We start from the raw sequence: 27,070 nt of genomic DNA on the forward strand, positions 1-27,070 counted from the left end.
GAAGAGTCTGCTGTATGAAAGATAAGTGGTGGTATTACCGCAGCTCGACAAAGTTCTAATCCAACCAAGCCAATTGCAAAACTAGCCCCGAAAGGTTTCTAACCTCTGTGTACAAAATTAATACTACTGATTTCTAAAGGTACAAATAATATCGCACGGCATAAAAAGTCTTACACTAACTGCAATTGGAAGATTCCAAGGAGAAGAGAGAGCTTTAATGACTAGTATGCTCAGAGAATCTACTGAGCAGCAAAGCTCCCCCCCAGGGGAGGTTCTCCTTCTGTTTCTACTGCTGGCTAATGACTACATTGGAAAAGGACACTTCCTACCTGTCAATAAAAGTCAATTGTGCATTTAACTTAGAGAATATACAAATTCAGTTAGAACTTCGGCTACAGTTTAAACATATCCAAATCAGTCAAAGTCCCACAAATGCACTTTGTCCTTCAAAACCAGAAAGGCTCAAACCCTCGTATGTCCTCTACTTCTGCTAGGTAGTGCAGTAACAGAGGATTCGAAAAGATGTGTGTATATATATACACACATATATATACACACACACACATATATACATATATATATATATATATATATATATATATATTTAATTTTAAATTTGCAATAGAAAGTCTTAGCAGATTGTCACTGACAAAGCCATCTTTTCCTCTGGCTTCTCGTTACCAGACAATATCAACTAGCAAACCTAGGAAGCTGTGCTTGAACTAATGTGTGACTGAAATCAGAGAGCTGAACTGAGGTGGTTACTTGAATGGTTTTGAACATACTAGTAGCAGAAGTCCACACTCACCTGAAGCTGTGGCTTGTGAGGTATTTAATGACAGCTGGTTTGATTCGAGCAACTCCTCCCTGGCTGTGGTTTCCTCTCCCAGTAATCACTGAAAGATAGGGCTTACCGCCACTCTGCTTAAATTCTGTTAAAATGGGAATTAGAACAATTAAAATCATTTTTTTTACATTCTTGACAGAAAATCTAACTATTCAAAAGCATATGAAATTATTTTAATGATGTTCTAGAGATTTAAAACTCAAGGGAGAATTATGTTTCCCTTGTCCATTAGAGCCTTGAAGCAGTTTATCCATGTAAAGACTTGAGTGGAACAAGGCCTGAAACACACACTCGGTAGCAAGAGGCCAAGGAAAAGGATGTGAAGTAAGGCAGCCAGGGTTACAAGTGAGTTGAAAGTCAGTCTGAGGGACATAGTGAGACTCTGTATCAATAAGGCTTAAGTGAGAAGAGAGATTTCCAATCTCTACAAGTCTTTCTGAATAACAGCAATATTAATTATATCTAAAAATTGCTACACGACTGGACTCAGACATTGCTTTACATGACCTACTTTTGTGAATTAGAATCAATCCTACTAATGAAACACTGTAAAGCCAATCAGCTTTAGTATGAATCACAATGCTACCACAAATCAACTGTGTGTGTCCACGGGCAAATTCATTGGCTTCTTGGTATCAGCTTCTTCACCTAAGAAAGGAGATAATAACAGCCCCCACTTTATAAATCACTTACAGAAACAGCTAGCTATTAGCAAATCCACTTTTAACATGGCCTATCAAAGATAATTCACTGTCAAATTCTTCCCAGGAGAAAATTTTTTAAAATACTGAATGACACTCATCTCTTGAAAATATACAGCTGCCTCTTCATAGCTCAGTGGTAGAGCGCTTGCCTAGCAAGCACAAGGCCCTGGGTTCGGTCCCCAGCTCCAAAAAAAAAAAAAAAAATGAAAGTAGATGTAGCCTGAGGGATGGCATGGGGTTAAGAGCACTGGCTGATCTTCCTGAGGACCCAGGTTCAATTCCCAGCACCCACATGGCAGCTTCCAAGAAGGTAGATATACAAATTCTGAGATCAACAATAGCTCTAATATAGTAACAACAACAATAAAAACAAAGAAGTCCTATTAATAATAAAGTACTTAATGTAAAAAAAATATGTTCTTATTCATAAATAGCGCGCGCGCACACACGCGCACACACACACATATATAAAACATTTCACTATACAGCTCTGGCTGACTTGGAGTTCGCACTGTAGACCAGATTCTCCTCAGATTCACAGAGAACCACCTACCTCTGACTTCTAAGTGTTGGGACTAAAGGTGTGTGCCACTGTGCCCAATCTGATGTATTTTTTAGGGAGCTATAAATCAAAGGTTTTCTTTCCCCTTACTTTTCTTTGTTTACTTTTTAGAAATAGAGCTATTTCTCCTCCAATTGTATCTTTATTTTCTGATTGCGTTTTGTGGTGATGTTGCTTGCTCCTCTGTCCCCTGTGAATCCCTGTAATTAATCACATCCAAACTCTTGAGTTTGTGTTTATCTTTACCCACCCAGATGTCTCTATTTATCCTCAATTTTGAAAACTCTTTTATATCCTGACTAAAACATAATGCAGAATACCCCATAGATTTCTACCCACTACCCCAAACACTTCTACTCAACAATTCCGCCATCTGGTGGTAAGTGGTGGACAAACGCGCACAAGACGGCTTTTTGCACCTGAGGTCTTGGCCAAATACTACCCTGGGCAAGTGACTGCTGAGCCATATGCTGAAAGCCTTAATCATAGCCATTTTGGAGGCTAAGGCAGAATCATAAGTTCAAGGTCAACCTGTGTTACATACAGAAAGAGTTAGGTTCAAAGCCAACCTGTGCTACACCAGCCTGGGCAACTTTAGTGATATATTGTCTCCAAACAAACAACTCCCTTATAACTGAACAGTGTTGGGGTTTTAAGCATATTAACCGCTTCAACCACACAATCGACACTTGCTTCCAATACTCCCTCCTTTCAAAAAAGAAACCATTCAGTAGTTAACAGTTCTAGCCCAAGCAATCACTAATCTACTCTCTAAGGACATTTCACATAAATGTCACCTTTTGTATTGGCCTTCTTTTAAGTAGCATTCCTACAAATCCATTCATGTATGAGAACTTCATCTTCATGGACAACTCCATTAAATAGATCATTGTATATACACACACACACACACACACACACACATACATGCATACACACACATACACACACACATTCACACACACATATATACACACGTACACACACATACACACATACATGCATACATACACACATACACTCACACTCACACATACACACACACATATACATACACATACACTCATACACACACACACACACATACACACGAAGGAAGGAGGGAAGGAAGGAAGGGAGGGAGGGAGGGAGGGAGGGAGGGAGGGAGGGAGGGAGGGAGGGAGAAAGGGAGGGAGCAGAAACATGGTTGAGCCTAGAAGGCATTATACTAAGTGAAATTAGCCAGACTGAAAGAAAAGATTGTATGATGTTACTAACATATGGAATCTCAAAGTTGAAACTCATAGAAAGTAGAGTGGCTAGGACAGAAGATCAACACTGTGATCAAAGACAAGCATTTTCTACTGTAGGAGTAAGGTCTGCGGTCTGAAGTACAGTATGGCAACCATCAGTAGCACTGCACTGTGTAACTGGTCACTACACTACACTACAGTCTGCTATGCTCCTAAAAGTAACCTCTCACCTGTTGTCCTAGTCACTTTTCTACTGCTGCAGGAAAGTTTATTGGGAGTTTACAGCCCACGGCCATCATGACGAGGAGCACAGCAACAGACACACGGTGCTGAGCGGTAGCCGAGAGTTTTCATCATTACTCAATAGTATGAGGCGAGGCTAACTTGGAATGGGCTGGGCTTTTGAAACCCCAAAGCCCATCCCCAGTGACACACCTCCTCCAATAAAGGCCACACCTCTAATCCTTTCCAAGCAGTCCCACCAACTGGAGACTCAAACAGGAGCTTATAGGGAACCATTCTCACCCAAACCATGACACGCATACCCCTGTAAGTAAGGGCAACAACGCAATAATCTGGAGTCAGACTTCAGGATCACCTTTAGCCTTTCTGCCATGGACTCTCTATCTGGGCTGAGCACACATTTGTTTCTATCTCCCCAATGTCACAACACCTTTTCCCACACCAAAATTCTTGCTCTTAGAAGTATTGGGGAACTGAACTGGAAAGACGGTTCACCATAAAAGCACTTGCTACTCTTCTACATGTCCCAGGTTCAGCTCCCAGCACACACACACAGAGGCGTACAACTACCCATATCTCCAATTCAAGATGACCCAATGTCCTCTTCTGACCAGACATATAAGTAATGCAAATATTCATGCAAGCAAATACTCATATACATAAAATAAATCTAAAAAAAATTTAAGTAGTGGGCTAGGAACACAGAAAACAACTTCAGCTAAATACAGAATAGGTACAAAAATAGGTATATACAAAAAAAAAAATAGGTAGGTAGGGGTGTGTGTGTGTGTGTGTGTGTGTGTATGACAGGTATGGTGGCACATGCCTTTAATCCTAGCCCTTGAGAGGCAGAGGCAGGCAGATCTCAAAGTTCCCAAACAGCCTGATCTACAGAGAATTCCAGAACAACAGAGCTATATGGAGAAACCTTGTCTTGGAAAAACAGAATAAAACCAACAGGAAAAAGGAGGAGACTGGAGAGAAGTATGAAAGGAAGCATTTTAAACATGAGAAACATCAGTGTCTGCTGCCCTTGGTACAGGTTAACTGGCCTATGACACTTTATTATTCTATAGCCTCTTCAACACAGTTGCAAAGTTTCAGAATAAGCAGATGAATTTATATACCACTCCCACTATCTATATATTATCTGTGGGAGATAAGCAAGACAGACTTCACTTTCTATGGAGTGCCACCACCGAAGAGAAGAAGCTACACAATCAGACACTGTAAAGCACCGAGTTAGGTCTTGAAAAAGATCTAGTAAAGGTCTTGGAAAAATACACAATTTAGGGAATGTCAGGTGTGGCCTTCCCTGTTACCTGTGTGACTAAATGCCAGCAGAAAGAAAGGGGCACTGCCGCTCTGCAGGTGTCTAGAAAGCCTGCCTCTGGGGCAATCCTATGAAAGTCCTTACTTGCTTTTGTACCTGAGCAAACATCTATTCAAGACAATATTCAAGGCAGGTCCCAATTATAAGTACAGAGTCCCACATTACACTGACCCCTCCTTTAATAGACATAATAAAGGAATAGAAATAATTCCAAGAAGGAAATCTTAGTGGTCACACCAGTGACAATTCTCTGAGGAATGACTAATACAAATGTCTACAAAAGAAGCAGATTCACTGAAGGCAAGTCTGTCACTACCAATGCCATCAGCACGCCCCACCTTCCGTTTTCTGCTGTAGAACTGCTGTCAAGTGTTCTATAGCTTCATCCACATGCAGCCCGTGGAGGTCTAAGACGTTCTGTGGTAGCAGGGAGGCATTGACTTTCTCAAAGATCTCCACAGCAGCGAGGTGATTAGCTTCTCTCATCTTCTGCTCATGAAGACTACCCTTTAATCATAAACACATCACCAACAGAAACTTTTGATAATTACCACTTAAGACAGGCAAAGAAGTAGAAGTGCCCTAAACAAAATTAAGAACACTAAATTTAGTATCTTGATGTAACAGGCTAAAAGATGATGAACCAAACTTTGGAGAAATTTAGTAAGTGAATAATATGGTTTTTAAGCTACTCATAGTAATAAAATTAAAAAAAATCCTTAAACAAAATACATAAAAGAATACAATATTTAGCACAAGAACCAGTAAGTTTAATGTTTGATTTGATTAATAAAGTATATTCTTTGATAATTACAGGTCTCTCAGCTTGATGGTCCCTTTAAAACAGCTTCTAGTTATTCCCTGCCCCAAGGACTATTATTAGGGCTCAAAAGGCTATCCTAGTTTGACAACTTCTTTTCATGGCAGCCTGAGTTCAAGTCAATGTAAAAAGCTGGGAATATCTGTATGTGTGCTAACCCCAGCATCAGGGGAAGAGACAGGCAGATCCTGGGAGCTCACTGGCAAGCCAGCCTAGCTGAAAGGCTGAATTTCCAGCTTAGTACTACCTACTGCCTGCCTTAAGGCAGTAAATGGGAATGTGATGGTGGAATGGCCTCTGTATCCACAGGAACTCGCATTTATACACTACTGTGCATGTACCAAATATACACATACACACATGAATAAATGCTCTACTAAAAGTCGACATGTCATTGACAATGTAAGACCCATGGGACTCCAGTCTAACACAACCTTTCCTGCTTTCTCTCCTCCAGGAAATTCTATCTGTGCACACACACTAGTGGATGGTAAACTGCCATGAGACCATCAGATGATTCAATTTAACCTAAGGGAAAGTCCAGGAAAACAAACCACAATTCCCTAGGCCCAGTGTACAGACATGCTCCTAGTGCTCCCAGTAACCTGGAAAGCTTGAAACTGTCACAAGTTTAAGGGCAGCCTGCATAATTTAGTGAGAGTCAGTCTCTATATAAAAATAAATGAGAAGAGGAGGGGAGAAGGAGAGGGAGGGAAGGGAAGGGGGAAGGAAGAGGGGGAGGGGAGGAAGAGAGGAGACGAGGGCAGGGGAAGCGGGGAAGAGGGGAGGGGAGGGAAGGTGGAGGAGGAGAGGAGGGGAGTTGAGGAGGAAGTGCAGCTCAGTGGTAGAACACCTGTTCTTGCATGTGTGGAGCAAGTTCACACTGAGGTGAAGAACAAATTCAACAGAGGAAACAAAAGTGTCACAATTGTGGCATTCTTTAACATTAGATGTCACTTAGATAATCTCCAAATTCTTCCCCAAATTGTTAAGCCAAACTTCAAGTACTTAATAATTGATGAACAAACTATAACCAGTTTTCTACTTCACCTGCTGAGCATAAAAGGTGGCCACATTCTTTTTGCCCATGCGATAGGCTTCCTTGGCCTTGCTGTAGCACTCCATCCTCTTCTGCTGGTGCAAGAAAGCTTCTGCCCTATAGTCATCATACTCAGGGTACTCAAAATCCTGGAAAGATGGGTCACCTGCGGTGTCATCAGCCTCTTTTGGTTTCTTTGCCTAGAAGAACACAATGCATATTACACAGAGTTTGGAATGGATGTCTTACTCTGAATGAATGTCTTCTTGTCAGAAAATGTATGCACAAACCAGGCCTGAGCCAGGAGTAGTAGTACATGTCTGTAACCCTAGTATTTCTCTATCACACAAAAGCAGGAAGATCAGGCAATTGGATGCGTTCAGCATGATATGGTCATAAACAGACAGGAAAATCCTAACAGCCTGACTACACAGAAATTAGAGGCTACTCTGGACTACATGAGACTATTTAATCCCAGCAATTGGGAGGCAGAGATAGGTGGATCTCTGAGTGCAAAGCCAGGCTGATCAAGCCTGGTTTATAGAGGGAGTTCCAGGAAGCCAGGACTACACAGAGAAAACCCTACCTTGGGGATTGGGAGAAAGCAGCCAAGGAAGAAAAGCGAACAACCAGTTAGACTCCTCTTTCCCTCAGGGCTCGCACTGTACGTCAGGACGTCCTACTGTCAGCTCTTCCATGCCGCTAACACTACCCCTTCATTAACCACTTGTAGGAGACGTAAAAATGTTCTTCAAAATTATGACTTCCTTTTTTGGTGGAGGAGAGGGAATGAGATAGGGTTTCTCTGTGTAGCCCTGGCTATCCTGGAACTCTGTAGACCAGGTTGGCCTCAAATTCCACCTGCCTCTGCTCCCTCTGAGTACTAGGGTTAAAGAAGTGTGCCAGGACAGTCACCACCAGCTCTTCTTCAAAATTATTATAGTTAGGCCATAAAATCAACCCAAAAGACAGAAGGTAAAATAGAAAGCAATACAAATGTATACAGCACAGAAATCCCAGTTTTGGCTTGTGTTTAAGCCTATTCAAAGTTTCAAGCTTGGCGAGGATTACACATCTATCTTCCCAGCACTCAGGGGCAGGCAGGATTCATGTCATTCTTGACTACATAGGGAATATGAAGCCAGCCCAAGGTATGTGATATCTTGCTTTAAACAGACAAAAAGTTTCCAAGTAGCAATGAGAAATTTCAACTTATGGTTTTTAAAAAGCCAATTAAAAACAAATAATTAGAAAAACCAGAATACCTCATGTAGTTAGCATGGCTGATAATATGGGCAGATTTCAACCTGCTATGTACCATTAGTCACTGTGGTCAGGAAGAGAGCTTCAGGAGCCTTTTACAATACAGCCTGGACCCTCACACTCCCAGTATCACAGAGGCCAAGCAGTTGGGTGAGAACAGTATAAGCTACATATCAAGATCCTCTCTCAGAAACCAAGCACAGCAACCAAGTAAGTGTGTGTGTGTGTGTGTGTGTGTGTGTGTGTGTGTGTGTGTGTGTGTGTGTGTGTGCGCGCGCGCGCGCGCGCACGCGCGCTTGTTATCCAGCAACCAAGTAAGTGTGTGTGTGTGTGTGTGTGTGTGTGTGTGTGCGCGCGCGCGCTTCTTATCCAGAACAGGTCCTTAAAGAAGCAAGTCACTCTATGTAAAACATACAATGGTAAAAATAGTAATTATACAAACTGTCCCTATGCTTTCCATCAAGTAAGAAAGCTGCAGTTTGGGTAATATTTTCAGACAGTATAATCCAAATACTTTTTGAACAGTGGTTCTCAACCTGTGGGTCACAAACCATTTGTGGGTCACATATCAGATATATACATTATGATTTATACCAGTCGCATTCACATATCAGATATATACATCATGATTTACAGCAATCACATAATTACAGTTATGAAGTAGCAACAAAATAATCTTATGGTTGGGGGCTCACCACAACATGACAAACTTCTTAAAGGGTCACAGAATTAGGAAGGTTAAGAACCACTGCTTTAGAATATCAAAAGCTAATGTTTAAAAATTGAAATACAGTTATCTCTAAGTCAAACTGTCTTTTTATTAATCCTTTTCTTCAAAGTTATTTTTTGCAGAGAACTACTTACCAACAGCATCTGTCTTAAGAGATGTATGGTTTCAAATGACTAATGGAAACCTTAACAGTATAAGTCATATGCTACATTATATATCCAAAACCAAAACCAAATAAAATTATAATTTTCAATACCTTAGAAAACCATGCTCTCCCCAATCTGTTGGTTGCCCTTTTGTCCTACTGACAGTGTCCTTTGCCTTACAGAAGCTTTGCAATTTTATAAGGTCCCATTTGTCGATTCTTGTTCTTGCATAAATCATTGGTGTTTATTCCCCACTTTCTCTTCTATTGGTTTCAGGGTATCTGGTTTGATGTGGAGGTCCTTGACCCACTTAGACTTGAGCTTTGTACAAGGTGACAAGAATGGATCAATTTACATTCTTCTACATGCTGACCTCCAATTGAACCAGCACCATTTGTTGAAATACTATCTTTCTTCCACTGGATGGTTTTAGCTCCTTTATCAAAGATCAAGTGACTATAGGTGTGTGGGCTCACTTCTGGGTCTTCATTCTAGTCCACTGATCTACCTGCCTGTCTCTGTACCAATACCATACAGTTTTTATGACTATTGCTCTGTAATACTGCTTGAGGTTGGGGATCACGATTCCCCCAGCAGTACTTTTATTGTTGAGAATAGTTTTCGCTATCCTGGGTTTTTTGTTATTTCAAGTGAATTTGCAAATTGCTTTCTAACTCTATGAAGCAGTGAGTTGGAATTTTGATGGGGACTGTATTGAATCTGTAGATTGCTTCTGGCAAAGTGGCCATCTTTACTATATTAATCCTGCCAATCCATGAGCATGGAAGGTCTTTCCATTTTCTGAGATTTTCTTCAATTTCTTTCTTCAAGACTTGGAATTTCTTGTCATGCAGATCTCTCACTTGCTTGGTTAGATTCACACCAAGGTATTTTTATATTGTTTGTGACTATTGTGAAGGATGTCATTTCCCTAATTTCCTGCTCAGCCTGTTTATCCTTTGAGTAGAGGAAGGCTACTAATTTGAGTTAATTTTATACCCAGCCACTTTGCTGAAGTTGTTTATCAGCTTTAGTAGTTCTCTGGTGGAACTTTTGGGATCACTTAAGTATACTATCATATCATCTGCAAATAGTGGTATTTTGACTTCTTCCTTTCTAATTTTATCCCATTGACTGTTTGTTGTCTCATTGCTCTGGCTAGGACTTCAAGTATTATATTGAATAAGTAGGCAGAGAGTAGGCAGCCTTGTCTAGTCCCTGATTTTAGTGGGACTGTTTCAAGTTTCTCTCCATTTAGTTTGATGTTGGCTACTGATTTGCTGTATATGGCTTTTACTATGTTTAGGTATGGGCCTTGAATTCCTGAACTTTCCAAGACTTTTTCATGAAGGGGTGTGGATGTTTGTCAAATGCTTTCTCAGCATCTAATGAAATGATCATGTGGCTTTTTTCTTTTGAGTCTGTTTACATAGTGGATTGTGTTGATGGATTTCTGTATATTGAACCACCCCTGCTTCCCTGGGATGAAGTCTACTTGATCATGGTGGATGATCGTTTTGATGTGTTCTTGGATTCATTTGCAAGAGTTTTATTGAGTATTTTTGCATCAATGTTCATAAAGGTGACTGATCTGAAGTTCTCTTTCTTTGTTGGGTCTTTGTGTAGTTTAGGTATAAGTGTAATTGTGGCTTCATAGAAGGAATTGGGTAATGCTCCTTCTGTTTCTATTTTGTGGAATAGTTTGAAGTATTAGGTCTTCTTTGAAGGTCTGATAGAATTCTGCACTAAATCCATCTGGTCCTGGGCTTTTGTTAGTTGGGAGACTTTTAATGACTGCTTCTATTTCTTTAGGAGTTATGGGACTATTTAGATGGTTTCTCTGATCCTGATTTGACTTTGGTACCTGGTATCTGTCTAGAAAATTGTCCATTTCCTCCAGATTTTCCAGTTTTGTTTAATATAGGCTTTTATAGTAGGATCTGATGATTTTTTTAATTTCCTTAGATTCTGTCTCCCTTTTCATTCCTGGTTTTGTTAATTTGGATACTCTCTCTGTACCCTCTGGTTAGTCTCGCTAAGGGTTTTCTATCTTGTTGATTTTTTTTTTTTTTATTATTCTTTTTTTCGGAGCTGAGGACCGAACCCAGGGCCTTGCGCTTCCTAGGTAAGCGCTCTACCACTGAGCTAAATCCCCAGCCCAGAGTTTTCTATCTTATTGATTTTTTTGTTGATTCTTTGTATAGTTCTTTTTGTTTCTACTTGGTTGCTTTCAGCTCTCAGTTTGATTATTTCCTGCCTTCCACTCCTCTTGGGTATATTTGCTTCATTTTGTTCTATAGCTTTTAGGTGTGCTGTCAAGCTGCTAGTGTATACTCTCCAGTTTCTTTCTGCAGGCACTCAGAGCTATGAGTTTTCCTCTTAGCACAGCTTTCATTGTGTCCCACAAGTTTGAGTATGTTGTGCCTTCATTTTCATTAAATTCTAAAAAGTCTTTAATTTCTTTATTTCTTCCTTGACCAAGTTATCATTGAGTAGAGCATTGTTCAACTCCCATGTGTACATGGCCTTTCTGCTATAGTCCATGGTGATCTGATAGGATGCATGGGATTATTTCAATCTTCTTATATCTGTTGAGGCCTGCTTTGTGACTGATTATATGGTCAATTTTGGGAGAAAGTACCATGAGGTACTGAGAAGAAGGTATATTCTTGGGAAATGCAAATCAAAACTACCCTGAGATTCCACCTCACACCAGTCAGAATGGCTAAGATCGAAAACTCAGGTGACAACAGATGCTGGCGTGGATGGGAAGAAAGAGGAACACTCCTCCATTGTTGGTGGGATTGAAAGCTGGTACAACCATTTTGGAAATCAGTCTGAAGGTTCCTCAGGAAATTGGACATAGTACTACCTGAGGACCCAGCTATACCACTCCTGGGCATATATCCAAATGATGCTCCAACATACAGCAAAGCCACATGCTCCACTCTGTTCATAGCAGCCTTATTTATAATAGCCAGAAGCTGGAAAGAACCCAGATGCCCTTCAACAGAGAATAGATACAGAAAATGTAGTACATCTACAGAATGGAGTACTACCCAGCTATTAAAAACAATGACTTTATGAAATTCATAGGCAAATGGATGGAACTGGAAAATATCATCCTAAGTGAGGTAACCCAATCACAGAAGAACACACATGATATGCACACTGATAAGTGAATATTAGCCCAAAAGCTGGGAATACCAAAGATACAATCCACAGACCACATGAAGCTCAAGAAGTTAGAAGACAAAAGAGTGGCTACTTCAGTCCTTCTTGGAAGGAAGAACAAAATATTCACAGGAGGAAATACAGAGACAAAGTATGGAGCAGAGACCGAGGGAAAGGTCATCCAGAGACAGCCCCACATGGGGATCCATCCCAAATACTGTCACCAAACCCAGACAATATTGTCGATGCCAACAAGTGCCTGCTGACAGGAGCCTGATATAGCTGTCTCCTGAGAAGCTCTGCCAAAGCCTGACAAATACAGAGATGGATACTCACAGCCAACCATTGGACTGAGAATGGACCCCAATGGAGGAGTTAGAGAAAAGATCTGAAGGAAATGAAGGGGCCTGCAGCTCCATAGGAAGAACAACAGTATCAACCAACCGGACCCTCCAGAGCTGCCAGAGACTAAACCACCAATCAAAGAGTACACATGGAGGGACCCATGGCTCCAGCCACATATGTAGCAGAGGATGGCCTTATTGGGTATTAATGAGAGGAGAGGCCCTTGGCCCTGTGGAGGCTCAATGCCCCCATGTAGGGGAATGCCAGGGCTGGGAGATGGGAGGGAGTGGGTAGGTGGGTGGGGGAACATTCTCATAGAGGCAGGGAGAGGGGGGAATGGGATAAGGGCATTTCAAAGGGAAAATCGGGAAGGGGATAACTTTTGAAATGTAAAGAAAATATCCAATAAAAAAAAGAAAACCATGCTTTTATTGATAGAATTATTTGATCAAGTAGTTACTTACTAGATTTTAAAAAGCTACAAATTACCATTTTGCTTAGAAATATTATCAATTTATAATGTATTCTATAAAAATCTTTAATGGCAGATGTTTAAAGTTTTATAAACTATCATTTAATTTATAGTAAGTACTATAAAAACATTGTATATATTATGTTACATATCATTTTTAACTGACAAAAATATTAAGAAAAACTATCTTAATATATAATAAGAGTTATATACTTTCCTCATTAACATTTTGCTTAGACCCTGAAACTGTAGGTTTACAATAACAGACATCATTGTGCTCTACAAAAAAACTTAATTATGAGTCAGGCATGGTGACCCAGAACTTCAATCACAGTAGTTGAGAGCCAGAGGCCTTGAGTTCAAGGCCACTCTGGTCTACACAGAGTTGTAGGCCAGCCAGGACTACATCCTGAAACCCTGTCTCAAAAGCACACAGAACAAAGCAGGGGCTGTAGAGATGGTTCTGTCAAAGCACTGCTGCTCTTGCAGAGGACCCGGGGGGGGGGGGGGGGGGTTCCCAGCACCTACACGGAGTCTCACAACTTCTCATAACTGGAATTTTTTTTTTTTTCGGAGCTGGGGACCGAACCCAGGGCCTTGCGCTTCCTAGGTAAGCGCTCTACCACTGAGCTAAATCCCCAGCCCCCGTAACTGGAATTTTTAAGGGATCTGATACCTTTTTCTGGTCTCCATCAGCCCTGCACACACATTGCGCTTATATGCATACCTACATGTAGGTAAAACACTCCAATACTTAAAGTAACAATGATGCTGATACAGCATTACAAGTAAAAATCAACTACAATTTTATGGATTTATAATGAGTTATCCAAACATAGAAAAGGCATTTTCAAGGTAAAAAGAAAAACCACTTAGGAAAGAAGTTAAATTATTTCTGCCCACATATTTAGATTCTAAGACCTATGATATAATAAAAACCATTGCTGTTCAATTATGCTTCATAAGCTACTATGTCTACACAGAGGCAGAGGCAGGTGGATCTCTGAGTTTGAGTCCAGTCTGGTCTAAATAGCAAGTTCCAGGACAGCCAGGGCTAAACAGAGAAACTCTGCCTAAAGGGGGAAAAAAGAAAGAAAAGTCTACACAGAATCTACAGGAATTTAAATTTAGATGATTTTCATTGTACCAATATTAACCAAGAACGTACTTAAGTATAAATTCATTCTCTGAGTACACAGATATTCTTTAAAAGTGTGTTATTGATCATTAAACTTTCAGACTACTCAAAATAGTGAAAAATAATCATTAAATTATTATACTCAATAAACAAACCCTACTTTTATGTACACTTATTTGCCAACAGGGTAGAGATCAAACACTCCATACCTTCTTCTCTTTTGACTTCTGAGCAGAATGAGAAGTGTTACTCTCATTTTGGTGGGCACACTCTTGAGCTATAACTGTCTTCACAGGGTCTCCTTCAAGGACACAGTTTAGAAACTGCACGGTGTTTTCCAGTGAATAGCTGTTTGAATATATTTAAATAAAAGAAAATGAAAGTTCTGTGGCATAACCACCATAAAGCAGCCTCAAGCACTGCCTAAGAGAACTCAGGTTTGGTTCCCAGCATCCACATAACTGCTCACAACTGTGTGTAACTCCAACTTCAGTTCTGTGAACACTAGGCATGCATGGGGTACACATACATACATACATACATACATACATGTGGGCAAACACATATGCATAAAGTAGTAAATATTTTTAATTTTAAAAAGTGTAAGAAATTGGCTTAGTTTTTTAAGTTTTTAATACTGAAACATAACACGCTCAAAGACTCAAGAATGATCTCAGAGAAAATAAAAAGTAATCAGGTCTCAACTTCTTTTTTAAAGACAGGTCTCAGTGCAGCCTTGGGTGCTCGAGAACTTGCTACAGAGATCAAGTTGGTGTAAACTCACAGAGACCTGCCTGCCTCTGCCTCCTTAATGCTTTCTCGTGATGAGGATCAACCACAAGGCCTGTTCATTCCAGTCAAGTATTTTATCCCCAGCCTCAAAATCTAATTTTCAAAAGTGCTACCAAGCAAGGCACACTGGCACATACCACAATTCTAGCTACTAGGTAGCTGTGGCAGGAGGATCACAAGTTTAAGGCCAGCCTGGGCTACAGAGCAAAATCCTGTCTTAAAATAAAAATATAAACAGGTTGAAAATACAGCTCATAATAGGGCACCTGCCTAGCTTATATCTATCTCTGGTTTAATTATCCATAGTGAAAAACACTGGGAGAAGGAAGAATGAGGTACTAAGTTACAATTAAATATGAGTAATGCATTGTTATGTGTAGGGGATTATAGAAAATAATTATATGCTGTACATTTCAAGAAGCTAGAACAGTGTCCTGAAAGGTGTGTTAGCATTTTTATTTATTATTTTATTTTATGTGTATGACTGTTTCACCTGCATGTATGTCTGTGTACCATAGGCATGCCTGGTGCCCGACAAGTCCAGAAGAGGGCATCAGTTTCCTGGGAACTGGAGTTACTGACTGTTGTGAGCCACCATGGTATTAGTAATCAAACTCTGGTCCTCTGAAACACTGAGCCATCTCTCAGTCCCATACTTTGAAAGGCGGCAGTGGTGGCAGTGGTGGCAGTCGTGGTAATAGCAGCAGTAGTAGCAATAGTAGTAAATGGGCAGGGGCAATAGCTCAACATGTAGTCTTGCTCCCACACCTGATGATCTGAGTTTGATCCCCAGAATCCACATATTGAAAGGAGAGAGCCAAGTCCTCAGAGTTGTCCTCTGACCTCCACACTCACCTTGCTGCTTCACATACAATAAATAAGCAAATGAATGAAGAAGAAAAAAACTCAGGTGTTAAAAAACCATCTTACCATGCATGGTGGTGCCTGCCTTTAACACTCAGGAGGCAGAGGCAGGAGGATCTTTGTGAGTTTGAGGGCAGCCTGCTCTACAAAGAGTTCAGGATAGCCAGGACTTAAGAAAAAAATATGTTAACCTAACACATTGGTCAAAACATTCTATCACTCATTGGTGTTAGGGATTGAGCCCAGGTCCTTACATCTTTGATTTGTTAAAAGCATTTAATGGTCTCATGTATCCAGACTGTCCTTAAACTTGCTATGTAGCTAAGGATGACCTTGAACTTCTGACCTTGCTGCCTGGACCTCTCAAGTCCTAGGCTTAGCAGTATCTGCTGTCATGGTCAATTTTATGTAGTTATGAGGATCAAACCCTGGACATGTTAGCCGGGTATTCTACCAACTAGGCCACCTCTCCAGCCCAGTTATGTTAATTTTTACTGTGTATAAACACAAAATAATAGTAGGAGGTAACACTGATAACTGGATTTCTAATTTTTTTAATTATTTAGAGATAGGATATGCAGCCCTTGCTTGTTTAAATACCAAGCTGAGTTCCTGCCTATTTTGGGAACATTAGCTAAAATTAAAATGTTTCTTTCAATTGCAATATCTATATTCCATGAATCTTTTGGGGAGCTATACATAATTTCAGATTCCTTCCAAAATCAAACACAGATAATACAATTCCAGGCTGATATATGTTTTGTAACAAACTCCACGTAAATACCATGAGATTCTAATTTAAAAGTTTAAATAAAACACTGTCTACCTCTCAGCTACGTGTTATCTGGGCGTGTTTCCCATGGTAAAAAAGTAACGACAACAAAAAAAAAAAAAAAACTTGAAGAAAAAATTAACAAGTAATACAAAACAAGTTGTTAGAAATTTTCACTTTCTGGATATATATTTCAAATTTAACAACTTATTACATGAACACTAGAGATAATTTGGCAAATATGTCCAGGGACACTAGCCAGTCCTTTTAGCACTCACTCACTTGTGATCTTTGAAAATGTCCGCCAGGAAATTTTGATTAATAGCTGGAAATATTTTAAAGAGCTGCTTCTCCTTTAGTTTTGTGGCACAGTCTTTTTCAAACATAAGTGTCTCCCTTTTCTAAAACAGAACAGAAAACAATCACCCATGAGATGAAAATCTGTAAGATGAAATTTATAAGCCACACAATACTGAACAAAAGCCTAATTATTTTGTTGCAAAAAGACCAATGATTTATATGCAATCACCAACTTTCTTAACTGATCATAAGATGAAGAGAGTAATATAGGTATATAGGTACTCTTACATTACTTATTTAGATCCCATTTTTGACAAGCATTGAAGATGTTAGCAAATACATATAATCACACACACACACACACACACACACACACACATATATATATATATATACATACATACATACATACATACACCCAACAGTCTATTATACAGGACAGCAAGGATGAAGCTACACGTATAGTCATAATATATACTGGTGTATGCTATAGCCTAAGTATTCAGTGGACCATACCAGGCTGGTATAAATGCTATGATATTCATACAAAAAAAAAAATCACATAATGATGCTTTACTTGGGACATTATCAATCATTAATCAGGGGCTGGAGAGATGTTTCAGAAGTTATTGTACAAATGAAGTGAGCAAAATGGTCTCATTCTGGGGCTGGAGAGATGGCTTAGTGGTTAAGAGCACTAACTGCTCTTCCAGAGGTCCTGAGTTCAATTCCCAGCAACCACATGGTGGTTCACAACCATTTTTAATAGGATCTGATGCCCTCTGCTGGTGTGTTTGAAGACAGTGACAGTGTTCTCATATACATGAAATAAATAAAAATCTCTAAAAATAAAAAATAGAGTAGAAAGAGATTTAAAAAAAATCATCAATGTAACTATTAAAAAGGCAGGATATAAATAAAGTCAAAGATTAGCTAGCAAATATAATTAATATATAAGTCCATACCAATCCTATAAATTGCTACAAATTTAGTTCTGAGCTACCTAAGTAGCAAAAGCAAAGGGGAAAGAAACAGTCTCAGTGTCCATAAAATAAAAACAAACCAGCTGCTCAGGAGGTTTCTGGCACTGAAATCCAAAAGAAACGTCTCCCATGAGTCCTCATTAAGAGACACCGTGTGTGATGCTAGGACCATACTCAAAACCTTATTTTCCTAAATGGGCAGAAGCTACAATGTATCTAAGTTACAAATTCAGGTTGACAGAAACCCTTAGTACTTTTAATTGTTTAAAATTTTCTCACAAATATATTTACTAAAAAGTAACTATGTGAGTATTATTACTTTTCACACTCCATAAAGCTGCCTATCTAGAACTGCTACTCCAGCCAAGCAGAGTTCCAAATGTGTATAGTGCTTGACATCTAAGATAGAAAGGTAGTGAGTTCAAGGCCAGTCAGGGCTATGTATTGAAACCCAAGTACAAAAAGGTAAAATTTTTAAATAAGTAAATGAAGTAAAACTGTCAACACTTTCCTAAATAGTTTCCTAAAATAGTTCTCTCTGTCCCTGTCTGTGTGGCACAGAGCGTCATGCACTGCATGCTCCCTTTGGAGGCTCCGTCACATTCTACCTTCCTTCCTTTAGATGGCGTCTCCACAGTGGTTTTCCTATATACGCCCAACAGCTCAGGCACAAGCTCACCTGTTTTTTAAAAGCATTTATGATGGCGTTGAGCAGTCTGAACTCAAGGCCACATGCTTGACAGGAGGTATTCTTACTGAGCCATCTCCCTGGAGATCCTAGAGTGTCTTCTTTTAAACTCTAAACTAAATCATGAAAAAGATCACTCAGTAGCTGGACATATCCCTTTAATCCCAGCACTTGGAAGGTAGAGGCAGGTAAATCACCCTGCCAGCCTGGTCTACAGGGGGAATTTCAGGATAGCTAGGACTATACAGAGAAACCCTGTCTCAAAATCTGAGAAGGAGGGAGGGAGAGAGGGAGGGAGGGAGAGAGAAAGACTTTTTAAAGTAACTTTAATGCTTTCTAGTATTGACAACATAGCTAAATAATTTCTACTTGTCATTAAGACTCAAAAGTTCAGTTTTGTCGAACTCATTTGTAGCACCAAGCAGCAGTAGGAAGGGAACTGTAAAGCTCTGCCCACGTCACACAGTAATGGAACCAAGCAGAGCAGGCACACCTGAGTTGCATGAGGCCCTGTCTCCAAACAAACAAACCAAATATTTCCCATATAACCTAAATCAACTCCCCCACAAATAACCCTAAATGCCAAGAGTCCTAGTGATCTAACGGGTCATGTTTCTAAATCACAAACTCTAACATGGCTACACTATGAACTCAGGATCTTATCATCCTGTGGACAACACACCTTAAAAAGCAATACAATTACTGTGACTAAATAATGTGCAATACTATCTTCAAATGAAAGATTTCATATTTTTCTTTAAGTAAAAGATAACTGAAGTAAATGTTAAAAATTATCAATGAGGGGTTGGGGATTTAGCTCAGTGGTAGAGCGCTTGCCTAGGAAGCACAAGGCCCTGGGTTCGGTCCCCAGCTCTGAAAAAAAGAACCAACAAAAAAAAAAAAAAAAAAAAAAATTACCAATGAAGCCAGTTGGCGGTGGCTTCATTAATCCTAGCACACAAGAGGCAGACAGAGTCAGATCTCTGGGTTCAAGGCCAGCCTGATCTATAAAGTGAGTTCCAGGAAAGCCAGGGTTACACAGGAAACCCTGTGTCAAAAATAAAACAAAACTACCAATGACACAGCTCAACAGCCTGAAATAATTAAATCTAAAACTAACACATACTTAATGGGACAGTCTACATGTATCAGTGTCAACTAGAAGCAAAGCCTTGCCTTCAGATTCTATTTATAACCTCCTGTTTAAAGACCGCCTTTAACCAGGTTAAATATGAGAGACAGAATTAAATGAAAATCACATGTAACCACACTGCAGTCCGAGACTGAGGCTAGTGTCTGGGACAACCATACCAAGTCATGTTTCTCCTGTAAGGCAATCTCCTCTGACATTATTTCCCGGAGTGAGACTTTCTTCGTTTGAGTGTTCCAGTGATCCAGGGTCTCAGGTGCTGCTAAAGTCTTCAATAACCTTTTGCCTGTTTTCTGGGATGATTTTTGTTCAGAATTATCAAGAACAGTATGTCCAGCCAGGGAAGGATCTACAAGAGTAATATAAAGCAGAGTCATGGATTCGGCAATCAATATACAAAGTAAGCATTAGTCACAAGACAAGAGAAACATGGGATTTTAAAGTCCTTTTCAGCTTATATGACTTTGAAATTTCAGAATAAACCTTCATATAACTACAAGCAAATATTTCACGTGAGCAATGACCTAGGTAACCATAAATCAGCTCAATGCTTCCCGATCTTTTCCATGTCACTTTTACTCCCTCCCCAACAAAACCGTTAATGCTGGGTGGTGAGCAACAGGGAGAGCTGCACTTAGCCGCACTGTTCTACTCCTAGAACTGAGGAGAGCAACATGCTGACAAATATTAACAGACCAGAGGATACCATAAATAGCAAGTTACATTCAAAATAAAGAACAAAGCATGAGGTTGGCAGTGACGGGAGTTACCGGGTAACACAGCATCTCTAAGGGGGACAGGTACATTCAGAGAGAGCACTGTCTCGGTGGAAAAGTAAAGAGGCGGCTGCTGCAGCCACAGGCAGTCACATAACTACGATATAGCCCAGTCACTTCTAACCTTAGCCAGCTTTCTCTCTCTCTTTTATTAATTCCTAAAAATTTCACATGTTGATTTTGGTCATATTCCCCGCCTCTCTCCCAAGGCTGACTGGATGTATGTCTCTGGTTCTCAAGCCCGGGAGTCCCTATTGGTGTGACCAGCTTCTTTCCTGAAGTACAAGTCTGAACCAAAGTAGAGCCCAAGAACCTTCAACCTACAGTGCCTTGTGAGGCTGCAGTGTGCACGTGCACAGAAGTACTCAAGGTGCTCCTTTACAAAGGAGGCCCTTCTCACCAGGCCTGCCGTGACTGAGGTCACTGCGGACAGGACTGGGTAGAAGTCATCTGGAATCAAGGGCCTTCGAGATTCAGGTCTACCTTTGTAATCTCAATAAAGACCTTTGATATCAATAAAGATGTGAATAGCCCCCTGGGTTCGGTCCCCAGCTCCGAAAAAAAAAAAAGATGTGAATAGCCAAGTAATAATTCTATAACGCTACCAAGAAGACAGGCCCAAGGCTTTTTCCGACCTCCTTACCAAGAGGCACTTTGACATGTATCCTCACACACTTAAGACACCGCAGCAATCATGACAAGCACAGTACGGTCCTACTTCTCTCTAAGTTTCTATTCTGCACCAAGATTCAGTATCGATTTTTTTTTTTTGAGAGAGAGACACAGACAGACAGACAGACAGACAGACAGACAGACAGACAGACAGACACAGACAGAGAAAGAGAGAACATTTATTCATAGCTGGGCATAGTATGATCCCAGCACTCAAAAAGCTTTAAAAAAAAAAAAAGTATTGCAAATTTGAGACCAGCCATGGCTTCAAACTGTCTCAATAAATACCCAAAAGATTTCTTGGGCTGGAGAGATGGCTCGTGGTTAAGAGCACCGACTGCTCTTCCAGAGGTCCTGAGTTCAAATCCCAGCAACCACATGGTGGCTCACAACCATCTGTAATGAGATCCGATGCCCTCTCCTGGTGTGTCTGAAGACAGCTACAGTGTACATAAAATAAATAAAAAATCTAAGAAAGATTTCTTGCTGCACAGTGGTGGCACACACCTTTAATTCTAGCTCTTCGGAGGCAGAAACAGGGCAATCTCTGTGAGATCAAGGCCAGCCTGGTCTATAAAGCAAGTTCTAGAACAGCCAGGGCTACACACACACACACACACACACACACACACACACACACACACACACACACACACAAAATCGCAAAAAAACACATACATACACACACCAAAAAAAAGTTTTCTGGGGTTGGGGATTTAGCTCAGTGGTAGAGCGCTTGCCTAGCAAGCACAAGGCCCTAGGTTCGGTCCCAAGCTCCAAAAAAAAAACAAAAAACAAAAAAACAAAAAAAGTTTTTTTTTCATTTGTAAATCAAAATTCTTGAGGACATAGTGAGTAAAGGCACCTGATGCCAAACCTGACTACCTGAGTTCAATCCCCAGAATCCACATGGTGGAAGGACATACCTGCAAACGTCCCTCTGACCTCTACACATACACCATGACATACATTCTCCATACATACATGTGTGTGTGTGCACAGACTTTTTAAATCTTTGGGTAACTTATTTTATGGAGTACATTCAGAATGAATTAAAGAGTACGCAGTCAACATTCCAACATCAAGGCCAAGTGTAAGTCAGCTGTACTTTACCCTGCATGCGCTTTCCGAGAGAAACCTCCTCCTGTCTCTGTCGCTCCTGAACACAAAGGCAAAGAGCAAGGGTTGGCAAAGGAGGGTGCAATGGGAAGCAAGGCTACAGGCTGCATTAGTTCTTCTTGTGAACTCTGAGTCACTAGTAAAACTAAGTGAAATAACAAAACTATATAAGTAAAATTACTAAGAATAGCTATGTCAGCTAGAGAGACAGTTCGGTGGTTAAGAGCATTAGCTGCTCTTCCAGGAGACCCTGGTTCAACTCCCAGCACCCAAATGGCAAACTGTCTGTACCTCTAGTTCCAGGGGATCTGACACCCTCACAAATATGCAGGCAAAATACTATTGTACATAAAATAAAGAGTAAAAGAATATATATATGAGATATTATAGGTTATAAAATCCCTATTTACAGAGCTCTGTTTTATAAGATTTTTAAAAATTACACGCATGTGTATCTGAGTAAAATGACATGGGTGGATAGGGGCCTTCATCCAAGGAAGTTACCAACCATTACAGATTCTCTCCACTTCTCATGAATCACTTTAGCCAGATTCAGGTCTATGTGAACCACACAATCCTCAACTGTTAGAGACCCTTGTGAAGGAAAGGGAGAAAAAGAAAAAATAGAATCATCACTCATGCATAAAATTAAATTTTGTCATTAATTACTACCACATTTCTATTTACTTGGGATATTGTTATGTTCTAGGCCATTGTTTTCATACTTAATTGGTACAACATACAAAACTTCACAACAAATCTACTTATGTTACCCCACGCCTCGGTAACTTAATACATTCCTCTAGCTGAACTTCCCATAACAGGAAGCCAGGAAGTTAATTCCTGCCTTAATCCATCAGAAACAGCACCAAGTACTCTATTCCCAAAAGTTCACTTTTGCAAAGTTCACTTGTAAGGTAAGTACCAGGAAAACTTACAACATGGATATATTGAAATTTAAAATTCTATAACTCTACTTCAAATTAATTGTTTTAAATCCTTTAAAAACATGTTGTGTCAAAAATTAGGCACTATGTAAAATTATACGACATAAATTAGATATATTCAGCCAACAAAAATTACAACTGAAATAGAAACGATATGCTGTTTACACAGAGACTCTCTCTCTCTCTCTCTCTCTCTCTCTCTCTCTCTCTCTCTCTCTCTCACACACACACACACACACACACACACTCACACGTGAACACAATTTACTTTTTCCTTACCTGAGTCAACACCAACAGGGCCAAACAGCTCGTTAAGCTGGAAGGCCAGCTCAGGGGGTAAGGTCAGCTCCAGACAGTCTATGGTCAGAGACTTGGCTGCCACTGGTGCAGGAGTTGATACCTCAGGTTTACTCTCTTCACTAACTCCTGCTGACCACCCAGTTCCTGGCATTAGACTTTTCTCCATTTCCTGTTTATCTTCATTAATAAATTCTTCCATGTTTGCAAATTTCACATAATCCTTAGGAAGATTTTCATTTTTCTTTACTTCCAAAGAGCCAGTAAGATAAACATCTTCATTTAATTCGGGATTTGAAGTACTCGTTGCCGAGTTAATAATATCAGATAAATTTAGAAAAGAATGAATATTGTCTCTAGTCTCTGTCACTAGACTTTTTTCTATTTCACTAACATCCTTAGGGACATAAGACCGTGGAGTAAGTGAAAGGGGCTGCTTAAAGGTGTACGCACCTGACAAGTCAGGCGCCATCCCATTACTACTCTTTACATTTACAGTGGCATTAGGGAATATTCTGGCTACTGATTCAGGGTTTTCAGGGTTTATAGCTCTTATCCCTTCCTGCTCGGAGTTCCCCTTTTCTGGGTCACCGTCAGACTGTGCACTGGTGTTCCTGATACCAATTCCAGGACTAAATTCTGATACACAAGAATTGGAACCTTCTGAAGTTCCTCTGTGGCTAATAATTTCCTTCAAATCCAACCCCATTGAAAATGGTCCAACTTGTGACTCACTGTATGATTCGGGGGGATTCACAACCTCAGCGTCCTCACACAATTTAGTCTCGGAATCCAGCAAGAGGCTTGTGGCCCAAATAATATCTTTATTACATCTCTCATATAAATCTTTCAGGGCTTCTAAGGAAAAGGACCCGAACAGCTTGCAAAGGATGTTAAGATTTTCAGATTCATCAGCATTGGTAAGCTCACTTTCTTCAACGAATGTACTTTTATCATGCATTACTCTATAAGGAATAGTTTCCTGAACATTCAATTTTCTATTAAGAGTGAAGTCTTTTGGCTTAAACCCATCTACTCTTCCTGTCAACACTCTGACAGAATCTGAAACACTGATTTTATTTTTTTCTATTTTCCACAAGAGAGCAAAATCTTGGGGCTCAGTCTGGGTACAAGTGCCTGTATCTACTCCAGAGACAATTCCAGACACCCCCACGGGGAATTCTGTTAGAGCTCGGGGCCCCACCACTCCAGGAAGAGTTGCGGCACTGCTGGGAAAGGGAAGGGGCAGTGTGTGCTGGCCAGGAACCATTTGACTCAGTGGAGTCTGATGATGCTCATGAGCTGTCTTACTGGGCAGCACTTCAGAACTTCGAAGGTTGGAACTCAGGGTCTTCAGTTCTTCAGGGCTAGTCCCCCAGTAGGCCTCATGTGCTGGATATAAGGGTATTTCACCCAACTTGTCATTGGTTCCAAATTCTACGTTGGGTTCACTTAAGCCAGCTTTTGGCATTCTCGATCTGTGCTCTCTCTGAGCTAACGAAGCAGATGAGGGCCAGTCGCTCACAGTGCTGAATGAGGTTTGCTCAGTACTTTTGTAAGGATCATAGTGATAGTTACTGGGTACTTCTGAAGGATCATCATTTCCGTGTGGAGATCCTTGGGGCTGGATAGGATCTGTATTCACAGAGACCCGAGTATCTAATACTTTGTGGGACTGTGGGCGATTACATTTTTTGTCATTTTGTACAGATGATCCTTTTTCAGTTTTCCGGTTCCTTTTGGTTCTCTGGCTAATTGTCTTATCGACTGGCCAGTCACCAACAAAATTGGATAGCTCAGGTTTGGGTTTCTCCAAAGAGGATTTGCTTTTTTGTTTCCCAATGGTCTTTTTCTTTCCTGCTGTTCTTTCTTCCAGTATTTCAGGAGGTGAAGGGTTTTCCCTTGGAAGGGTAGCTGCACTTGCAAACTCACTGGCTTCTTGATCACCTTCAACACAGTGACCATTTGAGGATGCGCCCTCTGCAGGACTCCATGCATCGGCTTCAGAACGCTCCTTTGCAGACACCACCTCTTGTTCTTTCTCACTTCTATCTGGGGCTTGAACGCTGCCTTCAGCATTAGGGAAATAGGTGCTTGGGTCTTCCTGAATGAAGTGGCCATGAACACTGTGACTCCCGTCACCCAGCTCCTTTCTTCCTCTGTTTAAACTGGTAGGAGGTAACGGGGGTTCACTCGAAGGTAACACTGCTTGTGTGGCTACTTCAAGTGTTTTCTCTTCCGTTAAGTCCAAGTGCTTTGGAGATGCAGATGAGACATTTTCTTCTTTTGTAGAGGTAACAGCTTCACTGTCTCTTGGGCTACAAAACATTTCAAGTGTGGTAAGAAAGTTTCCTCACAGTGCAATTAATACTGATTTAAATTAAAGAATCATGCAGCCAGCCAACACTTAGCATTTATTCTAAATATTTACAATTAGATTACACAAAAATTATAAAAGCTGAGATGGAGATATATATATATATATCTCAATAGTAGAGCTCAGAGACAGAACACTAGCCCAACAGACGTGGGGCCTTGAGTTCGATCCCCAGACTGGTAGAAGAAATAATGTAAGAACTAATCTTAACTCTTCCCTAAAATTGCACAAACACAATTCTTTACCAACATGGTGCACCATGTGAAGCAGACACTAGCCAACCTTCAGTTGGCAGTCACAGTGAGACATGTTGACTATCTCAATGAAGGTTCTCATGTGCTCACAGGGGAAGACAGTTCACTGCTGGCTTCCTTCACCTCCATAGCTTAGCATATGTTACAATGGGTCTACATTTCCTACAAAGAGAGTTTTATCTTTCAAGCTGTAGGTCATGATCTCTGTCAACCCTTTCACAGGGTCTAAGACCATTGGGAAACATATTTACATTACAATTCACAACAGAAGCAAAATTACTGTTTTGAAGTAGCAACAAAAATAATTTTATGGTTGGGGGTAACCACGTGAGATGTACTAAAAGGTAGAAGCTCTAGGTAGGTTGAGAACCACCGATTTACAGGAGCTCAAAACCAATATTGTCAGGTATAATCCACGAGTCAAGCTATGTGAGATCTGAGAGCTTGTGAGAACAAGTTAACAACAGTCTGTGAGCTCTCTTCCTCCACACATGGGTGTGTTTGGAATGCACTTCTGTGACTCCCACTGAGGTAAATAGGAGTGGGCTTCTATTATTGTTGCTCACAAGACCTTGCTTAAACCCCAGAATATCCTCAGAATATAAATCCCCTGATGCCCTGAATAGAAGCTGGCTACTGCGCGGGTCTCCAGTCTGCCTCACGTTTAAGTTTTGCATTCCCAGGGTCTAGTTACTAACTAGAGCAGTAACACAACATACTTTTTGCATGATTAAGAAAAACTGAAGCCAGGCAGTGGTGGCACAGGCCTTTAATCTCAGAACTTGGAGGCAGAGGCAGGCAGGTCTCTGTGAATTCAGAGCCACCTGGTCTACAAAGCAAGTTCTAGAACAGCCAGAACGACAGAGTATGAAACACTGTCTTGGAGGAAAGAAAAAAGGAAGGAAGGAAGGAAATTTTCCTCTGAGGTTAGGGAGCTCTCATCTAATGTGTCATTTACTAAATGTTCTACAATCCTCCCGAATGCTAGCGTTATACTTTGAACGTCATTTACTAGATGTTCTACAGTCCTC

The 27,070-nt window shown here is 40.5% G+C and overlaps 1 protein-coding gene across 10 annotated transcripts in view; it reads right to left on the reverse strand.

The window, feature by feature from the left end:
• The window catches only part of N4bp2 (NEDD4 binding protein 2), a 123,121-nt gene that overhangs the window by 68,505 nt on the left and 27,546 nt on the right, over positions 1–27,070 (reverse strand). For all 10 annotated transcript variants that reach the window (XM_039092735.2, XM_017599466.3, XM_039092734.2 and 7 more), the window contains 9 exons: positions 23,391–25,726; positions 22,673–22,758; positions 22,159–22,204; positions 19,759–19,946; positions 16,759–16,877; positions 14,258–14,396; positions 6,792–6,980; positions 5,260–5,428; positions 809–932 (listed from right to left, as the gene is read on the reverse strand). In XM_039092735.2, coding sequence (XP_038948663.1) covers positions 809–932; positions 5,260–5,428; positions 6,792–6,980; positions 14,258–14,396; positions 16,759–16,877; positions 19,759–19,946; positions 22,159–22,204; positions 22,673–22,758; positions 23,391–25,726 — 3,396 coding nt within the window. The remainder of the gene's footprint in view (positions 1–808; positions 933–5,259; positions 5,429–6,791; positions 6,981–14,257; positions 14,397–16,758; positions 16,878–19,758; positions 19,947–22,158; positions 22,205–22,672; positions 22,759–23,390; positions 25,727–27,070) is intronic.

This window comes from Rattus norvegicus, chromosome 14 (assembly GCF_036323735.1).
Source record: "Rattus norvegicus strain BN/NHsdMcwi chromosome 14, GRCr8, whole genome shotgun sequence".
NCBI lineage: Eukaryota > Metazoa > Chordata > Mammalia > Rodentia > Muridae > Rattus > Rattus norvegicus.